Raw genomic sequence first — 20,233 nt, forward strand, 5'->3', positions numbered from 1 at the left:
CTTTTTCCAATGCTCTAAAATTGGGCTCAGTAATTAAGCCAGGTTACTTCTGAATGGCTGCCCCTCTCAAACAGAAGATCCAAACAGCAGGTGGGTGGAGCTGTTGTGCCCGAGATGATCTTATCAAAGCCAGGTATTGGAAAAATAGACCACACTTCAGAAAAGACCTTTATTATTGAGTATCCTTTCACTGCAATGCCTGACAATAAAATTCATTTTTTGTAGAGTGCAAAAATACCTTTAAGAGTCACACTTAAGGGCAGTTACAAGTAAATACAATCATGTCTTCATGGATATTCCCTCAAGGAGGAGGACGGCTAGCTTGCAGATCTGACCAATCAGAACACAGTATTGTGACTACTATGATTAGAACATTGAAGGCCACAGACTGGACAGGATTCATCTTCCCACAATTATTTTTGAAAACACGCACGCACGCACACACCTGTACAAACACACACAGCATATAAACAGTAATTAAAATACATTGCTGACTTCCAGGCCAAATGTAATGCAGACAATATAAAATAAGTTAAAGTGGACGAGTTTCGTGTCAAGCGAGAATGCACACCGTTAATCGTCAGCAGTAAACGGTGCTCACAACAGTTACATCGATGATGGCAGCGAGAGGACGAAACACTTCAGCATCGCTTGACGACGTTCCGGCTTCTATTGGCACATTAGTGTCCACGCAGGTAGAGGGAGGGGCCTGTTGCTCCTCCCCGACTCTCCACGAGGCAGAGAGGTGCTCATCGACAGCCCAGAAACAGGCTACTGGCTGTGCTTTTTGAAAAAGATGGAGGGGATGCAAACAGACAGGGTGATAAGGCAGAGAGAAAGAGCAGAGCTCTTCGCAGATCTGGCAAATCTAGAAGACGTAGATTTTGTCTCTCTGGACGGTGTCGAGGTCGTCGTCCATGGTCAGGAGGACCTGAGGGGGAGCAGAGGTAATATTGGATATTAAGGTTTTAACGCCTCATTCTAGACCAACTGCATATCCTGCATGTTTAAACAAACTTAAACATGACTCATAATACCAAGAAGGATCCAAACATAGCGATGGAGGACAGGAAATGCCAAATGTCGTGGTCGTCAAAGAATGATAGCAGGATGCAGTCCCTGTTGTGCTCACGAGACTCAGCTGGAGTTTTCTGTGCCAGAGGAGAGAAACAAGTAATCCAAGTGTCTTTTCACATGAGCCCAAATCTCATAGGTGTGTGTGTGTGTGTGTGTGTGTGTGTGTGTGTGTGTGTGGGGCTAACCTGCCAGGTGCTGAGACCCTGGAAGAAGAAATACAGCGCAAAGCCCCACACAACCGCCGTGAAGAGAATACACACCAGCGCCAGACACTTGATTCTCTCACCGCTCCGCAGCTGAGCACAAACAGAAAACTGTGAGCTCCAAAGGTCCCAAACATGTCTGCTACTTTCTCCTGGTGCTTCTCACATGCGCAGAGTTACTAAACACACAAACCTTCATGATGATATAAAAGGCAAAGTAGAGCAACAGGTTACAGATGGCGATGGCCAACAGGTACGAGGCAAAGTCGTTGGGTCTCTGTATGAGGCCGTAGGCAGCCCTGCAGAGAGATAGCGAGATACACATCACCTGCCTCCTCCGCACTCTGCTGATTTAAATGAGCTGAAAACATAGTTTGTTTTACTCACAGAGACCAGTTGACTATGTTCCCCATCACAAGCAGAACCATGCGGTCCTGAAAGACATACACCGGCGGAAAAATGATTAAAAAGCAGGTCATCAGGACTCACCGATGCCTTTTATTGCTCTCTGCAACTACCGGTCGTTAAGATAAGATAATAATTGAGTTACCAGGTAAAGGCAGAAGGACCTGCTACCTTATGCAATACACTGATACTGGATTTTCTGGCCGTTACTCACAATGTACATCGGCCCGCTGCACTGCCTGATGCAGTCTGTGTAGATGACGTAAACTATCCTACGCATGATCCCAGCGTCTGATACGTGAACACACAGAGAGGAAGGAGAGAGAACAACAAGGATTATAAGCTGCTTTATTTTATTAGAATATCCCGATAAGTGGATTTAAATGTTAGTTACTCTGATTTGCTAGCTTATGTGAGACACACGCTCACACGACAGCCTTAATATAATCCTGGACTACTTTAGTTGCAGTCAGTTATTAGTCTAACGTGACTCATTTTAAGCCAGTAAAGCCCACTGGACTGAGTTTGCTTTCTTTCTGTGATCTTACTGAGCCTCCATCGACCCATATAGTAGAGCTGTGTGCTGAGCAGCAGCGTGGCCAGAATGTGGATCACAGAGAAAACAATCCAGAAGGCTGTGTTGTCTCTCCCAAATACCTGAGAGGAAAAAAAACACAGCACAATGATTATTAAGAAATCTGTGTTTTTAGACCATAAAGCATAACTCAGGTTTTGTATTGTGTGTGTGTGCACTTACCACTCCCAGCACAGAAAAGAAGATGACAGCGGCGAGGCAGGCGTAAGCGGTGTAAGCGCTCGCGTTGATGTCCGGGTGTCTCTTCTGATAGAGCTTCAGCATACACAGTCCAGCAATCATGTACATGAAGGAGGTGTCTGCAGGGAGGAGAACAACTCAAATGTACCGCATGCAACTTGAACTTTTTTCAGCCCAGGACTCAAAGTAAACAGACAGAGAGACAAAAAAATAATGCATTCACAAATTTTACAGCCAGCAGAAACTCAAGAAACTGGCTGAAGCAGTAAAAATGTAACCGCACAAAGAACTGATGCAGACTAAAGCCAGGAAACCTCATCTTCCTTTGGAGTGACAGCTGCTTAAAGCCAAAACTCTCTTCAGACTACTGATCCTGACAAAGGTAAAAACAACTGTAACCATGTCGAGTCTGAGTAAGGACACAATCGTTCTTACCAAACTGGAAGTTGGTGTAGTTGGGACAGACGTGGTAGCAGGCACTGAGCAAACCCTCCATCATCAGAGCAGTTCCCATGGCATAGAAGAGGCCAAAGTGCTTTGGGATACCGCACTCCTGAAGGAGGAAGAGACAACCTGATAACTAAACTACCGCTGTCAATCATCATCATCATCATCTAAATCTTTAAAAACACATCTTCATGACAAATGACTACACGTTTGTCAGTGTGCGTGTGCCTCACCAGCGCGTTGACGTCATGCCGCTCCAGAGCACGATTTTGGGCGAGGTCTCTCTTGAGGACGATGAGGAGAAAGAGGAGCCCCAGCATCACGTAACCAAGGTTACTGAGGATGTTGTTGAAAGCGCTGTGTGGAATTAGTTAATCGTTACTTTACGCGGGTTAGCTGATGACGTTGGACATGTTAACACACTGTGCTCAACTGCAAACCTTAGAGCTCCGAGCGGGTGGGCGCACAGGAAGTTGTAGTAGCAGATGTCCTGGTTTCCTGTAACATTGACAACCTGTGGAGAACAGAGATGCACACGTCGTATTAGCGAGCTGACGGCTTATCGGAATCTTTTTTTTAAAAAAAGTGTCGCCATGCTTTATAAAATCATTGTTACCGTTTGATAGGTGATGACCAGCTGGACGACTGGCAGGGCGTAAAACACAGCAATCGTAGCAATGTTCCTGAAGAGGGTACAATTATTACTTTCAGCCACTCACAACCATCAGATCTGCAGCACTTCATTAATAATCAGTAATTTTTTTTAATGTTTCATATAATGTCAAACTATGGCTTGGTTAATTCACTGTGAATTGATTTGGCTTAGATATAAAAGAATATCATGTTTCTTATCATGGGTGCAACAAGAGAACTCACCAGAAGTAGATTTGGTACTTCTTGCTGAGGATCCTCTTGTCTTTGCGGGCCAAGTCCGCCACGTACAGAAATTTCTGTAAGAGGAAGAAGAGAAGACTTTATTACTTTGATTACTTTATTAAAGTCTGGATGAAGAAAGCATTAACCTCGCCTAATTAATGTTCAAACTCTTTACTGCTGACAAGTTTTTTAAATTTGTGACTCTGGTTTAGAGGGTTAATATAACGAAGGAACACATTATTAAATTGTCTCTGTGCACTTGTTTCATTTGAGCTCAGTATGAGAATATCTGCTGCCCTGCTCTTCGTTTTACACTGTGTGTGCGCATGTGTGTGAGCTCAGAGCTGGCTTTTATGGAAGGGAATGCTGCTTGATGGTTTTGCTAAACCAGAAAGACCATGAGAAAATTTTGTCATTGGTCAGTGAGAAAAATACTTATGAGCCCCTGAAACGAGACCCAGGAAGTGGTTACAGGAAGATGTGATAGATTGTCTGAAGCAGTTAGAACAAGACAATGCTAAGTGTCATTTTCTCTTAAACTTCAGAGGGATACCTTCTACGGAATATGGTCTAAATGGACAGACTATGTTAAGCATATGAGGTGTGATTTTGTGTATGATGTTACAACCCTGAGTTCTACGTAAACCTACCTGCCCTGCTGCCTCCTAACCCTAGTTTTGTTTGTTTGTTTGTTGTTGTTTTTTTTTCTTCTTTTCTTTTCCTGTCTTCTTTATTTTTCAATTATAAGTTAAAATGTGACAGCAAAGAAAATGTAAAAAGGCAAACTACTGTTATGTTCAACAGCTGTCCCAATAAAAGAGATAATAATAATAAAAATAAAAAAAAGAACAAGACAATGCTACTGACCGGACTTCATACCACAGGCTATACCCAGGAGAAGCTACACCAAGTCTGTATGGTTTACTGAAGAGACATAAACAGGAGGTAGCTCTAAGACCAATTGTCTGTATGATCAACTCGGTCACCTATAACATCTCAAAGTTTCTGGCTTCGACCCTCAACCCGCTGAACACCACATCCAGAACAGCTTGGATTTTGTTGAGAAGGTGAGAGATGGCATTATGGAGGCAGATGAAACAAAGGTCTTGTACGATGTTACATCTGTCTTTACTGAAGCAGTGAAGGTCGTTTGTAAGAGATTACAGGATGGTTCAGTACCAAGTCACTGGTTCAAGTACGTGGGTGACATCTGGGTGAAAATCAAATGTCAGTATTCAAGGTTTGACTCTCATCATCCACTGGAGCATAAATTCTGTGTCATCAGGACACTACAACACAGCGCAAACTCCACCCCCACAGACAGCAGCCAGGGAAGCAAAAGAACATCATACCAAGAAGGCCCTGAGTAAATGTGGTTATCCCAACTGGACATTTGTCAAAGCTGGGAAGGCACCTTTCTGTAGCTTTCAAACCCCAAAACACACTGCGCTAAAAGTTGGTCCACACCAAGGATCGGGTCCCTCGGGACAAACGGAGTAATGTAGCATACGCTGTTAAGTGCCAGGAGGATTGCTGTGATTTATACATCGGGGGGGGGGGGGGGGGGGGGGGGGGGGGACCAAACAACCTCTGGCGAAGCAGATGGCACAACACAGGAGAGCTACCTCCTGGACTCTGCAGTCTATTCACACCTACAGGCCAGTGGACACTCTTTCAATGATGAGGACACATCTTGGACAGGGAGGAAGGCTGGTTTTGAGCGCGGAGTCAAAGAGGCCATTTACGTGAAAAAGGAAAGACCATCTCTGAATCGAGGAGGGGGCCTAAGGGTGCATCTTTCACCATCTTACAATGCTGCGATTGCAGCCATTCCCCAACTCTCTGTGAATGGGACTCATGGCAACTGATCAACAGCCACTGATCATAAACCATTGATCAGTGGCTGTTGATTTGTGAATGACAAATTGAATATTAATGATCAAGAAACTGACCTCACAGCACATTGTTCATTCAGTGGGGCTGGTTTCAGTCATTGTGCATAGGTACTGTTTATAAGGTTGGGGAAACCGAAGAAGTCACCTGGATGAGTGACAATACATTTCTCCCCCTGAAAACGCCAGATGATCCAGATGAACAAAACCAAGTTTTTAGGATGCTGCTCGAGTTTTAAAGACCCGGCTGGGGTTTAAACTCTCAGAGATGTAGCGAAACTTGGCAAATACTTGACACAAATGGAAATGAGAATGTTTGTTATCAAAGAAAAAAAAAAGTTATGCCTCCAGTTTCCAGTTTGGCTCACCATCTCCACAGATGAATCCAGCAATCTGTTAGTGACCAAACAGATCAGATGGATGTTTTTGTTCTAGTACCCTGAAGTACTAGAGGTGAGGACTACTTTGCAGATTCACAGATCTTTTCATTCTAAATAAGCCAGATGTGCAGAAAGCCACATCTGTGCCATTCTGAGGCAGGAAAAATGATTTTCACGTACCTTTGTGCGAACAATGTTCTTGTCGGAGTGTATGTCATCCAGTGTGTCATAGTCATCCTCCTCAATGGAGCTCAAAGACTCCTGCCTGCTCCGTGTGACACTTTCCAGCGATCGCTCTGATTGGAGGAGGGAAGAGCAAAAGAGAGTCATTCTGTCTAGTGGAGGCACAACGTGAGCAGGCAGACCGGCGACTGGATTTAAGGGAGTTGCAGGCTGATGCAAAAAGGTGATCCAACACATCGCACCTTTCAAAAATGATCTTCAATTTTCAAAATGATTAAATAGATGACCAGAATGATTTTTTTTTGGTCAGATGATCTTTGCGCTGATGAGATCACCGTCGCTGTTCATTTGAGTGCCATCAGTGGAGAGAAGTGGCCACTTTCCCGGCCTCTTAACTCCACTGATATTTGATTGACATGGTGGCTGATTGGTTTGGGGTGCTGATTCGGCTAGTTATATGGTAGCGTGTCACCGATGCGGATGGCTATGTAGTGAAGGTGATTGAGGATTGGTCGACGTTTGAAAGGCTCCTGTCCTAATGAACAAAGACACACAGAAAACCAGTGAGGGTGTGGAGCTGCTAAGAATCCATGTTCAAGCCGCTCTGCAGAGTGGGCCAAAAAAACAAGAAAGAGGGAAAAAAGGACGTGTGAGTCTCTGTTTGCTCATACCCATGTATCCATAGTTGTTGTCAGTTGAAGTGGCGCTGTCGGTAATGGCCTCTGAACTCATTGTGCTGCCGTTGTCGGCTGAGGAGGAGATGACTCTTCGTTCATTGGCAATCAAACAATGACATCACAAAGACTAAATGTTTGTTTTTTTAAATACTCACCAAATGAGCCATATTCATTTGGTGAGGCTGGAGTTTTTCCTGTAAAGACACAAACTTTCAAAAATCCAAGAAAGGATACACGCTCCCAAATGCTCACATGCACAAACAAGCGGCACTACGATCAACGTTTAGTTAGTATCCTAACACTGCACAATGATCACTGTGTTAGTCAGGAAAACAGGGAGGTGAGGCGGACGTAAACACGTGAAGGAATCCAGTGAAAAAATGCAATTCCTTAAATTCTTTTCTGGCTGGGGGCAAAAAAAAGTTATTAATCTCCAAAAGTGTGAAAGCTGAGAAATGAGATGCAGTGAAGAGGATTATTTCAAAACTAGTGGTTTAAAAACAAACAGTGGCAGCAACTACTGCAGTGGATAGATACAGATACACACTGGGAGGCAGCCAGCAGCCAAAAAAAGCACATCAGCAGCGCTTGCATTCATCTTAGCGCCGTCATGCTTTTAATGGGAGTGCTGCTGAAAATATGCTCACGTGTTTCTTTAGCTCAAAGCCATAAAGCTGTGAGGACTACAAAAGGATAACACTGTTACAAACACAGGCAAAAGAAGCCAACAAAGACCCATGTGAGTGCATATCTGTATCTCTGTAAAGCCAGAAAAGCCTCAGAACAGAGCCACGTTTATGTCCATGAAGCCCTGCAGCCGAAAACGTCTCTTTCTCTTCTTTGTAGGGTAAAGTATGGAAGCTACTGCATGCAGAGCATCTGCAGACAAGCAACACAGACTGAGAGAGGGCAGCGAGTGCACAAGGGGAGTAACTGTGTCTGTATACCGTCGCTGTTCTTCCCGAGCAGAGAGGCTGAATGGCAGGGGGGAGAGAAAGATACACGTTCAGTACACGCTTAAACATTCAGCTCTGAGATAAAAGAGTGGCAAACAGCTGTGGGACTGCATGATCAGTCCAGTTTAGGATCACATTTACTCTGGTATTTAATTAACAGAACAGAACAAGCTTGCTGGTTTGTGGTCAGTGCACACTGCTCCTAATGGGCCGGTCCATCAGAGCTAGTTGCTGGGTTACCTGTCTCAGCAGGTGACATGTCGGCAGGATTCAGAAACACATTTCTCCTCTTGTTCAGTCTGCAGAAATAGAGAGGGGGAAAAATGCAAATGAACACAATTTGTATTCAGTGCAGTGTCATTCCTGCAGTGCAGGTCTACTCTGACAATATGACGTCCGACCTCGTGGGTTGAAACGTGGGCTGGAGAGGGACTAATTGATGTACAGGAGGTTGGAAATTAGTTGTTGTTTTTCCAACCAAAGTGCAAAACTTTCTGTCATTTTCAGGCAGCTACAAGTTGCCGTCTGCCTGCGTCTTTTTGTTGCGGTGCAGATTTGCAAAGACGGTTGTTTTGTTGCCACCCTGGCTTTTCTATTCTGTGTTTCGGGTGAAGACTTTGGTTAAAAGTTGCATCTTCCTCACAGGGTTTTGCAGATGTGTACAACATAATTCCTGATTCCCTGCTCTGCTTTCACTTCAGTGAAATTCAACAGCCAAAAAAAATAAATGCATGACAGCTAACGGTTAAACCCTTTTCTGACGTTTACTGTTCAGCTCTTTTCAATTAATCAGCTATTCCTTCTGCCCACCTGCAGCTTTTTACAAAGCTCCTGCATATGCTGTTGAGTTTTGAGGTCCCTTTGGAAGGGCACACCCTAAAGCACGTACTTCCTTCTACTCCGAAAACAAGCCAGAAAAAAAGGGAGACACAATAAAAACAGAAAAAAAGATGCAGGCCTGATATTTCCTACAGGTGTGAAATCAGTTTATTTATATATGCATATGCTTTACTTTTTCTGGGTTTTGAGTATAACATAATCAAGCTTCATGCAATAGTGGAAGACAAAGATGCAGAGATGGCTTTTCTAAGTGAAGAACATTCCAACACGACCGCCGCAACTGGAAACTCTTTTGTACAAGTAGCAGATAAACAAAGCAAATGATGACTTTGCTGCAGAGGCAATTTCAAAACCTTACCGTGCACGCTCTAGACAGACACAGAGCAAGGTCAGGAGGTAGAATGAGAAGAAGATCCCCAAACAGAACAGCATTCCCATCACGTACGCCTCCACTGCACGGGAGGACATATTAACTGTAAGCTAATTTGCATAGTAAGACACAACATTCTGTATCTGCTGCCAAAAAAAAACACAAATCTAAACAACACAAGCAGAGAAATCTCTGCTTCTTTTAGCACATGCTAACCCTCAGCGCTTCACATATGTAGCCATGTGACTTACAGTTGATTGCGGGTGAGACCATCACATCGAGGGCCTTGCTGCGATTGCCGGCGTCAATCAGCTGATCGGGTCTCAGAGGGTAGAAGCGCAGCGGGCCGCCGCATGCCTCGTCCTCAGTTTTTACCACCACCACCACGTAGAAACTGTTGCTGGGGAAATCTTTCCTCTAGATAAAGGCAGAAACACCTACATTCAAATCTACACCAGGATTTATCGCAACCGGTTCCAATAAGCTCTGAATTTCTGCGGGACACTACCTGCACGGTGATGGCACCTTTTTTTGTCATAGTCTGGTACATCCCAATGAAGGCCACGTTGTTGTCAAGGTCATAAATGGGGCACTGAATGGAGACAGTGAGAGAGGGAGAAAAAAAACTGAATTAGATGTGAAAAAAGAAAGATTCAGATGGATTGTTTCAGAAGTAAATAAGAAAACATTTTTGAACAGCAAGAAATCAGCTGTGGTATCCACTGTGATGCCCTCATGTGGTCTCAGAGTGCTACTGCACGCTGACCACTGAGGCTGAGGGAGGGGCCTCTTGAGGGCTGCTGCAGCACAGCTGAATGTGTGCTCTGGATAACTGTACCTGGATGTCCTGGATGGACATGACAGAACAGGGGAAAGTCATGTCCGAGTTGACCTTGACGATCACAGTATCCACCCCGTCTTGGAAGACATACTTGAAATACTGAGAGAAAAGGAGAGGGAAAGAAGAGGACAACAGTCAGCGAGGCAGTTTTCAGAAAGATCGACTTGAGGATGGCGTTTTAATTGCTGACAGCACAATAAACCATTAAACCAATACGTCACCCCACGGGCCATTTGCACAATTTGATAAGTGATATGTTACTGAGAGCCTCCCACTCCAGGTTCTCAAAAGGTTTTATCCAGTTCAGTTGTAGCCCTCGACTGCAGAGCACCTCACGCATACAAATGAGCTGACCTGATAGCTTACAAGCACAGACTGGGAGAACGAAGCAAAGCTGATGCAGAAAGCAGACTGTCTTAAAAGAGGTCAGAGACTGACAACGTCTTCATCAAGTGTCAAAAGAAAGTCATGGAGTCATTTGCCACAAGCTGATCTCCGTTTTCAAATAACATACAGTCGTGTGAAAAGTAAGGTTTTCACAGGATTGGCAGTTTTGAGCATAACTCAGTGCACCCATACTGCTGCTATGGGAATGAAGAGTGTAAGGAGGAGCCAGGTGCTGATAATCAAACACACTTGATTGCTCGGTCATCAGCAAGTGTGAGCACCTCTGCAAAAGCAGAAGTTTTGGCAATTTGCTGCTCAGGAGCATTCACAGGTAAGTTAACAATATGTCACCATCTTCTCAGGAGTGGAAATGCCAGAAAATTCACCCCAAGGTCAGACCGTGCAAAGCTTAAAGAAACTGCAAAAAACCCAACAGCGACATCTCAGACGCTACAAGCCGCAGTTAAATGTTAAAGTTCATAACAGGACAATTAGAAAAAACTCAAACTGGAACAATGTCCTTTGAACAGACGAGACTAAAGTGTAGATGCTTATCCATAACGCACAGCAACACGTTTGGCGCTAACCAAGCTTATCAGAACAAACATCTCAGACCAACCCCGAAGCACGGTGGTGGAGGGGTGATGGGTTGGGTTTGTTTTGCAACCACAGAACCTGGGCTCCATGCAGTCATTGAGTTGACCACAAACCCCTCTGTTTACAAAAGTATTCGTGATTCAAATGTCAGGATACCAGCGTGAGAGCTAAAGCTTGGTCCAAACTGGGTCACGCAATAGGACAACAACCCCAATCATAGCAGCAAATCTAGAACAGAATAAACAGCTAAAAAAAAAAAAGAAAAGAAACAAGGTGTTGCAATGTCCAGACCTCAACCTGACTGAAAATGTGAAGGAACCTGGAGAGAGCTCTGCATAAATCAGCAACAAACTCACTCCATGACAATACTGATAAAGTCATACAGAAAAGAATTACTTCAAGTTATTGCTTCCAAAAGCCAACTGTAAGCTACTGAATGACAAGTTTTACTTCATTCTTTTACATAGGACTGTATAGATGAGGTGTAGGCAACCTTTCTGATGACGAGTGCCATTTAAAATTTCCTCAGAGGTCAGTGTGCCATATGATTGCATTAGCAATAAATGTAATAACGCTCTATATTAACAGTTACACAATATATAGAACCACTTTATAGAATTATATCTGTTCGCAGATGTTGGGAGCTATCAGCGAATAGTTATCAGCTATTTTGAAAAAAAAAGAAAAAAAAAAAAGACTTTTTATCCATAACAAGAACTGTACAACAGAAAATGCAAATGCTATTTATGGTCTCCTCACAACAATGGTAAGAAAAATAAACTAAGCCATTATGGTATGTCTGTTAATACAGAGACACACATGTTGATGTGATCTCTGGTCTCCCACTCAGAGACACAGGTCTCCGAGTGTCAAGCATTCAGACGGCTGCCTGAGGACACTCATGTGAGAGAAGATCTGTTCACACAGATATGTAGAGCCAAATACTGTCAATAAGGCCTCTGCAATGTTCTGAAGACAGTTAAACTTGTCAGGTAGTGATGTCCAGCAGGTGAATATGCAAGCTGCATGAACACGCACAGCTGTGGATTCCAGCTGCTTCGATGTTATATGTATGATTTCTATACATTTTACATCAGATAAAAACCTTTGGTTGTAAGCTTCAGATAATTATTTATTAAAAGATAGACATTTTAAATGAGAATAAGAAAGTATTTCCTTGTGCCCCCCTTTCCCTGTTAATGCCCTACCTGCCCCCTGGCAAAACTTTGCTAGACCCGCCCCTGCACAGTTACCAGCTGTCAGCGTAAAAAAGGATCCTGGGGTTATTTGTCTCTCAGAAACAGTTCATAACTTCCCTTCAACTCATTCATGTCACCTAAAAGGTAAACCTGTTTCTCCATCACCTGTTCAGCTCTGATGATTCAGTAAGGACATCTCCTGGTTTCATCTTCATGTTTCCCTCTCACCACATATCCAAACCAACATCATGACCAGCAGCTTAACAGCTGTGGCTCCAGCAAACATCAGCTGATACTAGAAATTAATATTAAATAAATTCTAACAACAGCTGATCAAGCTTAAACGTGCTGCTGTTGTTTAGCGCAACATTCGGCGGTTTCCTCTTTCTGGCGCAAAGTGGGCGATAAACAAACAAGAGAGAAAAGCTGATCAGCTGATCATTGATCAGTTTCATGATTGAAGTAGAAACAGGAGAGGGAGGGGGAGAGGATGAGAGAAGAAGAGGCAGCTGTGCAGCAAAGACACAGAATATCTCCAGCTTTGTGTCTTTTCCATTCTAGCTAAAGTCCGGGACAAACTGTTCCTTTTCACCTCAACACGAAACGAGTAATAATTTCTCTGAATGCTGGACGATTCCGTCTTTTTACGGGACGGTTGGCAACTCCACTAACTAACCTTATGAATTAAATAAAGTTCACTATCAGTAACATCAAAGCACCCACCCAGCTGTATATAAACTCCGTCATGCTAGCTAGTACGCAGTACGAATTATTGTAACTGACTGTAAAAAGTCAGCACAATGAAAATAAACTCCACCTAAACTTGGTTTATATCTGACCCAGATAGACTGCAGGTCATAACTTCTTACCTGAAGTTCAGTTCACCTGACACTAGGACCAGTGGCCACCTCGGCTCTCTCCTCCTCCTGCCTCCCCTTTCTCTCATCCACCTGCTGGCCTCCACCACTTGCTAATGTTACTGAATCTGAGGAAGCACTGCCACAGCCACCACCAAACAACTGAGTTATTTTTACACACCGACCAGCATCTGGCCAATCCACCACCTTTCATTGTTTATACCGTTACAAAGAGAAAAAAAAAAAAAAAGCGAATGCCCAGTATGCCCGATGGCCAGTCCAGCTATGTTCGTGCCATCAGTTAACCCAGTTGGCACACGTGCCTAGGGTTGCAGACCCCTGGTATAGATGATTATAGATCCATACAGCCACAGACAAGGAAAAGAGGGCGAAACAAAGAGGCAAGCAACTACAACAAAATATGTTCATTTTTTTGGTTATTTGGTTGGTTTTCAGAGCTAAATCTCAGTAAAGGAAAGTTTTAATATTAATACAGGGAGTGCAGAATTATTAGGCAAGTTGTATTTTTGAGGAATAATTTTATTATTGAACAACAACCATGTTCTCAATGAACCCAAAAAACTCATTAATATCAAAGCTGAATGTTTTTGGAAGTAGTTTTTAGTTTGTTTTTAGTTTTAGCTATTTTAGGGGGATATCTGTGTGTGCAGGTGACTATTACTGTGCATAATTATTAGGCAACTTAACAAAAAACAAATATATACCCATTTCAATTATTTATTTTTACCAGTGAAACCAATATAACATCTCCACATTCACAAATATACATTTCTGACATTCAAAAACAAAACAAAAACAAATCAGTGACCAATATAGCCACCTTTCTTTGCAAGGACACTCAAAAGCCTGCCATCCATGGATTCTGCCAGTGTTTTGATCTGTTCACCATCAACATTGCGTGCAGCAGCAACCACAGCCTCCCAGACACTGTTCAGAGAGGTGTACTGTTTTCCCTCCTTGTAAATCTCACATTTGATGATGGACCACAGGTTCTCAATGGGGTTCAGATCAGGTGAACAAGGTGGCCATGTCATTAGTTTTTCTTCTTTTATACCCTTTCTTGCCAGCCACGCTGTGGAGTACTTGGACGCGTGTGATGGAGCATTGTCCTGCATGAAAATCATGTTTTTCTTGAAGGATGCAGACTTCTTCCTGTACCACTGCTTGAAGAAGGTGTCTTCCAGAAACTGGCAGTAGGACTGGGAGTTGAGCTTGACTCCATCCTCAACCCAAAAAGGCCCCACAAGCTCATCTTTGATGATACCAGCCCAAACCAGTACTCCACCTCCACCTTGCTGGCGTCTGAGTCGGACTGGAGCTCTCTGCCCTTTACCAATCCAGCCATGGGCCCATCCATCTGGCCCATCAAGACTCACTCTCATTTCATCAGTCCATAAAACCTTAGAAAAACCAGTCTTGAGATATTTCTTGGCCCAGTCTTGACGTTTCAGCTTGTGTGTCTTGTTCAGTGGTGCTCGTCTTTCAGCCTTTCTTACCTTGGCCATGTCTCTGAGTATTGCACACCTTGTGCTTTTGGGCACTCCAGTGATGTTGCAGCTCTGAAATATGGCCAAACTGGTGGCAAGTGGCATCTTGGCAGCTGCACACTTGACTTTTCTCAGTTCATGGGCAGTTATTTGGCGCCTTGGTTTTTCCACACGCTTCTTGCGACCCTGTTGACTATTTTGAATGAAACGCTTGATTGTTCGATGATCACGCTTCAGAAGCTTTGCAATTTTGAGACTGCTGCATCCCTCTGCAAGATATCTCACTATTTTTGACTTTTCTGAGCCTGTCAAGTCCTTCTTTTGACCCATTTTGCCAAAGGAAAGGAAGATGCCTAATAATTATGCACACCTGATATAGGGTGTTGATGTCATTAGACCACACCCCTTCTCATTACAGAGATGCACATCACCTAATATGCTTAATTGGTAGTAGGCTTTCGAGCCTATACAGCTTGGAGTGAGACAACATGCATGAAGAGGATGATGTGGACAAAATACTCATTTGCCTAATAATTCTGCACTCCCTGTAGAGTCTGGAACCTTTAGAGAAACTGTGAGGTTTATTTGCAGTGGTTATTTTCTTTCTTTGCAGCCACCATCATGCAGGAAGCCTAAGCTGTAGGCCAGAGGTAAACTACATGCTCAGCAACATAGTTTGCTTTTTAGAAACACATGCGCATACAAAATGAAAGCATTATTTAGCTTTAACATAAGTGTGTATTTGGGTTAAATAAACAACCCATGCTCCCAGTAACTGTCACATAAAGGCTTGTGAAACAGGTTGTTCTGTTTGCTGCAGTATAGACTACTCCAGTCAGACTGCATTATTATGCCTGACTAAATAGTATAATATCTGAACATCTTTGTTGTTGACTGTCTGAAGACGTTACGTGGCTCAAACTGGAAATGAGAAGGTTATGTTCTTAAAAGGTGTCCATTAACTACACATGGATGTGAGGTAAAACTGAGTTTAAAGCCCTGCAATCCACACAAATCTACACACCCCGCACATCCAAAACAAAAACCTAACACGATCCAATGAAAGTGTCATCAAAGGCCAAAAAGAAAGCAAAACTTTGTTTAAATGATTGGATGTGCAGAAAACAGAGCTTACTCAAGAAAAAGATTTTTTTAATGTAATATAACTACACAAAATCAGAAATTCCCTGCATTCATAACATCCTCTTTCACATGTATACTTTCAGCTGGCTTCCTGCACATTTCTTGTCATGAGTCCCTCCCCCACCCACAAACTCCCCCATCTGTGGTGCACATTTCTTTGACTCAACACAGTTATGTAAAGAAGGAGCCTACTGTCACACAGAGCTATGGTACCAGGCAGTTTACCTGAGGTTGGGATGGTGATGCAGTGAAGCTGAATTTCTTGTTTGTTCTGTAATCAAGTTAAACAAAACGTGTCATTCAAATAACACAGGCTGATGTACAGTGCAATAAGATGGGAATTCAGGCAGGTACCACGTACTGTGTTTGATTTATTACATAACAGATAACACTCACTGCAGGGTGAAACTTTCAACACGGCTCACTCTGAGCTGGTAGTTTGTACCCTGACTGGACAGGGTAGACACGTCCACAAAGAAGTACTGGGTCTCCGAGGCGGCCCGGGTTGGAGGTTGGCACAGTGTCCTGCCCACATCGTAGTAAGGGTACTTCCTCTGATAGCTGATGAAAAAGGAACAAAGGAAAAAAAAAAAAGGAGGGGACAACAAAGATCAAGTTTCCCATAACCTCTCATACATTCATTCCTTCCTTCTTGTATATTCTCTAATATTATAAGAACGAAGCAAATCAGGTGGGTTTTTTTGTTTGACAGTTACACAATCTGACAAGTTGAAACATAAACGTAATTTTTCCTTTAAAAGTGGTTGAATGCAAACCTCACAATGACATTAGCTCCCCATCTCTGCACTGGTGGTTCACAAAGGAGGAAGTGAGAGTCCAAAGTTCATTAGTGAGCTGCTAAAAACGTGGCCTGACCATGAGACCAACAAAGCAATGACTGACAGCGGGGTGATTCTGGTGTTGCAAAACCTTCCAGTGCAAGAGAGGAACACATCACAAATGGACTGTTGGCCAATGGCAAATAAACTCCAGAACTAGGAACCTTTTATCACGTTGCACACAATGAAGTAAGGTTACAGGAGCCGTTTGACTTGGAGACAATCCCAAGCACATTACAGGCAGTGGTTTTTGCCGTTTCCTCCGTACAAAACTTGTCAAATGACCGTCACACTTCTGAAAAGAATTACTGATTGCAGACTGAACTGCCTCGTCACCTTTCTCCACTACATCTGCTTTTACAGCTAAACCCCGTGACCTGTAGTTATATTCGTTTACTGTCCAAGTAGCCCGACACTCCTTAAAAAGAACCTTGGAACACATGTTCAAATAAAATGTGCCTACGTGGCGTTTAGGAAGAGGACATCCTTATTAGCCTTTGCTTACATTTAATCCATCTGTAATCACAAACAATAGTCTATGTTCACAAACCTGATAAAGCTACCAGCACCAAAACAACAACAGGTTTTTAGGGTGAATGTTGATGTTTGGGGACTAAAAAAAAATTATTGAATGTCGATATACTGGCTGTTATTGTTTATTTTTAATACTACTTTATGTTAACTTTGTTCTATTGAAAACAGAAAAACTTAGGAAGATACCTCACACTATAATAATCAAAGTTGAGGAGACAGCTTGACCTCACACCATTATCTTCACAGCTGTGATGCTACATGTGGAAAGTGCAGCCTGAGCCTGAGATGACACCGTTCTTAAATTACGCCCAAGTACCTTTTTTCAGGACATCCTGAAATATGGTTATATCTGTGATAGGTCACTACATTAGTGAGGCCCAAGAAAAGCAATGCTGCGATGAGAAGCCGGGAAACATCTTGTATAATTATGTCATATTTAACTACACGCCCTAATGTAAGAAGTCCCAAATGATGTGCTGAGCCCTACTAATGCACCTCTAGGCAAGCCCAAATTTGAAATGTGATATTTTCTTTGGCAGCCCCACATCACTGCTGCAGTGTAAAAATGGCACAAAGAATTGTAACTGAATATATTCGAGCTCTAAGGGCTCTCATTTTCCAAACAGGGGCATTTTCTGAAAACCTCTGCCAAGTCTGCTCACATAGCTGATGGATGGTTGGCAGTTTGGAGCTTGACATAACAAAAGCCCTGAATGTCTGCAAAGAGGATAAGACATGCTGTGTACTTAAAGAAAGGAAAGTGAAAAAAAAACAATTGTTAGTTGCATCTATCATGAAAGCTCCTGGGGTTACGGCTTCAACTGGACTAGGGCTGTCAACATGAACCTGCTGGGAAATGTTTGCCAATGAAAACCTGGTTCCACAAGCTAAATACACTCATTTTATCTCATCTGGGGAGAAACACTGATTTAAGATGATTTGGTAGAAGGTTTTGGATAAGCTGAAGTAACTAATGTAGACATTATTAAGAAAAAAGAAAAGGAAACATTTGCTGGGTCCAGAAAAACACAAAAAAGCTGGCATGTCATACCACACATATTCTGTTTTGTATCTCATCTTTCCTCTATGTCACTTGCACGTAAATGAATAGGACTTAAAAATTGCCATGGGCACAGTAAGTTTAACTACTGCTGGCTTTACTGTAGACTAGACAATTGACTCCACACCTCACTAAGCATAATGCATTGTGTTTCAATTTCAATTTCAACTCTGTAACACATAGATCTTTTAAAATGCTTTGACGCTAACTTAGAGGATTTAAAATAACAGTGAGTGGCCATCTCTGGTTACATACAAAGAAGGGAAGCTTAATATGCAATTAGACAAAAACGTGAAGTTAAAGGAGTTAAGGGATGGACCAAATTACAGACCACATCAGTTTTTATTTTAAATTACTTGATTTTTGTAAGAAAAAACATTAACATATATACATCACATACGTGTGATGTATATATGTTATGTATGTAAACGGTGGGGGGTACTCACAGGCCTCTGAGAATGAGGGGGACTTGAAAAGACAGGACGCCTTGCTTCTGTCGCACTACAAACAAGATTGGGCTCTCCGACTTGTTGGATAACACGTCCACAGACACACGCACTCCCTCAGTCTGAAAGTCAAGAGAGGGAAAAGGAGAAAGGACTGATAATAATCTTTAAGTGGTGAAAAAACGAACCGACAAGTCTGAGGAGGCGAACTCACCTTATTCCGAGAGATGGTGTGATTAAACGCGTAAATGGTCTGGTTTTCACTCGTAACCATGTCATTATAGTTGGCATCAAACTCCGCATCTTTCTGGACGATGGTTTTGATCTCCCCCACCTCAATGCCGCAAGCTAACCGAATCGCACATAACCAGAGCAGGGCAGCCAATCCTGGTCGGATCCAACGGGGAGCAGGTCCACAGCTGTTTTTATGTCGTGATTTCCAGGAGCTTCTTAACACCATTTTGCCTGACACCGTCTTCCTACAACTGGGAAACGATATCTTAAGTTACTCTAGGGTGGAGAGACAACGCTATAAAATAACTCCACCCCATTCAGCAACAATAACAAGGACAGCAGGCAGGCTAGCTCAACTATGCCCCTTCAGACAATAACAGCAGGTGCTAAATGAAAGCTAGTGACACAGTGAAGTGTTTACATTTGCTATAAACTTGCGCGTCGTCCTGTCGGCATCCGTAACGAAGTAGACGCTGTCAGTCATGCGCCCAGTGCCAAGTTTCAACACAACAAAACCAGCGACACTCAATTCTTCTATATGAAACCCTGAAATCTGACAGCTCGCTGACTCGCCGTGTTAGCATTAGCACTGCTGGTTAGGCAGCTTCATGTTTTCATGTCGGACTTCGGTTCTGTCGTCGAAAACAAAAGCCTTCCTGTAAAACTGCGAACGGCTGTCACTATCGGGTTTCGTAGGACCGCTGCATTGTGCAAGAAATTTTGGTCCAGCGGGGGGAAGAGATTCAGTGTGAAAATCTGTGCCGTTAGCGCCCACCCTCCCTGCACGCTTAGACAGTAAACAAACCGACGCACGACGTAATGACGACACTTCCTGGACCCTCAGCAGTCAAATATCTGGGTCTGCATGTTTGCTGTATGTGGGGTTGGCCTTATGTGTGAGTTTCCTATATAGTGACTTTGAAACCAGGCATAACGACAACAACAACAACGATAATAATAATAATAATAATACAAAACTGGTAAAGTATTAACCAGGTCAATTTGAAAGAAGCTGGAATACATCAGGAAAATACTAAATCACGAGGTATGAACTACACTCCCTTATTTTTTCATGTAATATGTTTTTATTACAGCTAATCTTGATGAAGAGGACATTTCAAGGTATTTCAGTGGTTAGTGTCCCAAGGACTTGGATCTATTTTATGTATATACCAAGGCAAAAATGTGTTACTATGTATGCATATGTTGGATCATAGGATCCTCACGCAAACCAAGCTGTTGGATTCAAATTTTACTCCTTTCCTTGACTTCCATTGTCTTCTGCAGCCAGCAGTCTGTCTAAATAACAGAATGCACACCAAAAAAACTGTTGTGTGTAGGCGAAGATGAATAGAACCAGCACATATAAAACTTTTAGTCACACATTATTTTGCTGATAAATTACATTATTGTTGATCAATCAATACATATGGAATTAGACTCACCATGAACTGCTAGATATACACGTCAACAAATGAATAATTATAATACATTATTATCCAAAAAC

The 20,233-nt window shown here is 42.8% G+C and overlaps 1 protein-coding gene across 1 annotated transcript; it reads right to left on the bottom strand.

Moving 5' to 3' along the window:
- Nucleotides 1–155: 155 nt before the first annotated feature.
- sidt2 (SID1 transmembrane family, member 2) lies at nt 156–19,529 on the bottom strand. Its single transcript, XM_085381099.1, has 27 exons — nt 19,148–19,529; nt 18,707–18,977; nt 18,493–18,614; nt 16,010–16,174; nt 15,839–15,884; nt 9,920–10,021; nt 9,590–9,673; nt 9,333–9,498; nt 9,070–9,163; nt 8,112–8,170; nt 7,863–7,889; nt 7,071–7,109; nt 6,910–6,987; nt 6,236–6,351; nt 3,784–3,857; nt 3,524–3,590; nt 3,348–3,421; nt 3,141–3,264; nt 2,896–3,013; nt 2,443–2,579; nt 2,234–2,342; nt 1,900–1,976; nt 1,668–1,714; nt 1,474–1,579; nt 1,263–1,373; nt 1,038–1,151; nt 156–931 (listed from the first exon to the last, which is right to left on the bottom strand). The coding sequence occupies exons 2-27, from the start codon at nt 18,950–18,952 to the stop codon at nt 869–871; spliced, it is 2,565 nt and encodes an 854-aa protein (XP_085237225.1). The 5' UTR covers nt 18,953–18,977; nt 19,148–19,529; the 3' UTR covers nt 156–868.
- Nucleotides 19,530–20,233: the final 704 nt, after the last annotated feature.

This window comes from Rhamphochromis longiceps, linkage group LG14, assembly GCF_057381845.1.
Source record: "Rhamphochromis longiceps isolate RC_006_pf linkage group LG14, R_longiceps_female_GT1.1, whole genome shotgun sequence".
Taxonomy (NCBI): Eukaryota; Metazoa; Chordata; class Actinopteri; order Cichliformes; family Cichlidae; genus Rhamphochromis; species Rhamphochromis longiceps.

Coding starts and splice junctions, on each gene's coding strand:
- sidt2 (XM_085381099.1), bottom strand. CDS start 18,952: ATGGTGTTAAGAAGCTCCTGGAAATCACGACATAAAAACAGCTGTGGA. Junction 9,674..9,919: donor TGTCCATCCAGGACATCCAG/GTACAGTTATCC, acceptor GTCTCCATTCAG/TGCCCCATTTATGACCTTGA. Junction 2,580..2,895: donor CTACACCAACTTCCAGTTTG/GTAAGAACGATT, acceptor TCCTCCCTGCAG/ACACCTCCTTCATGTACATG.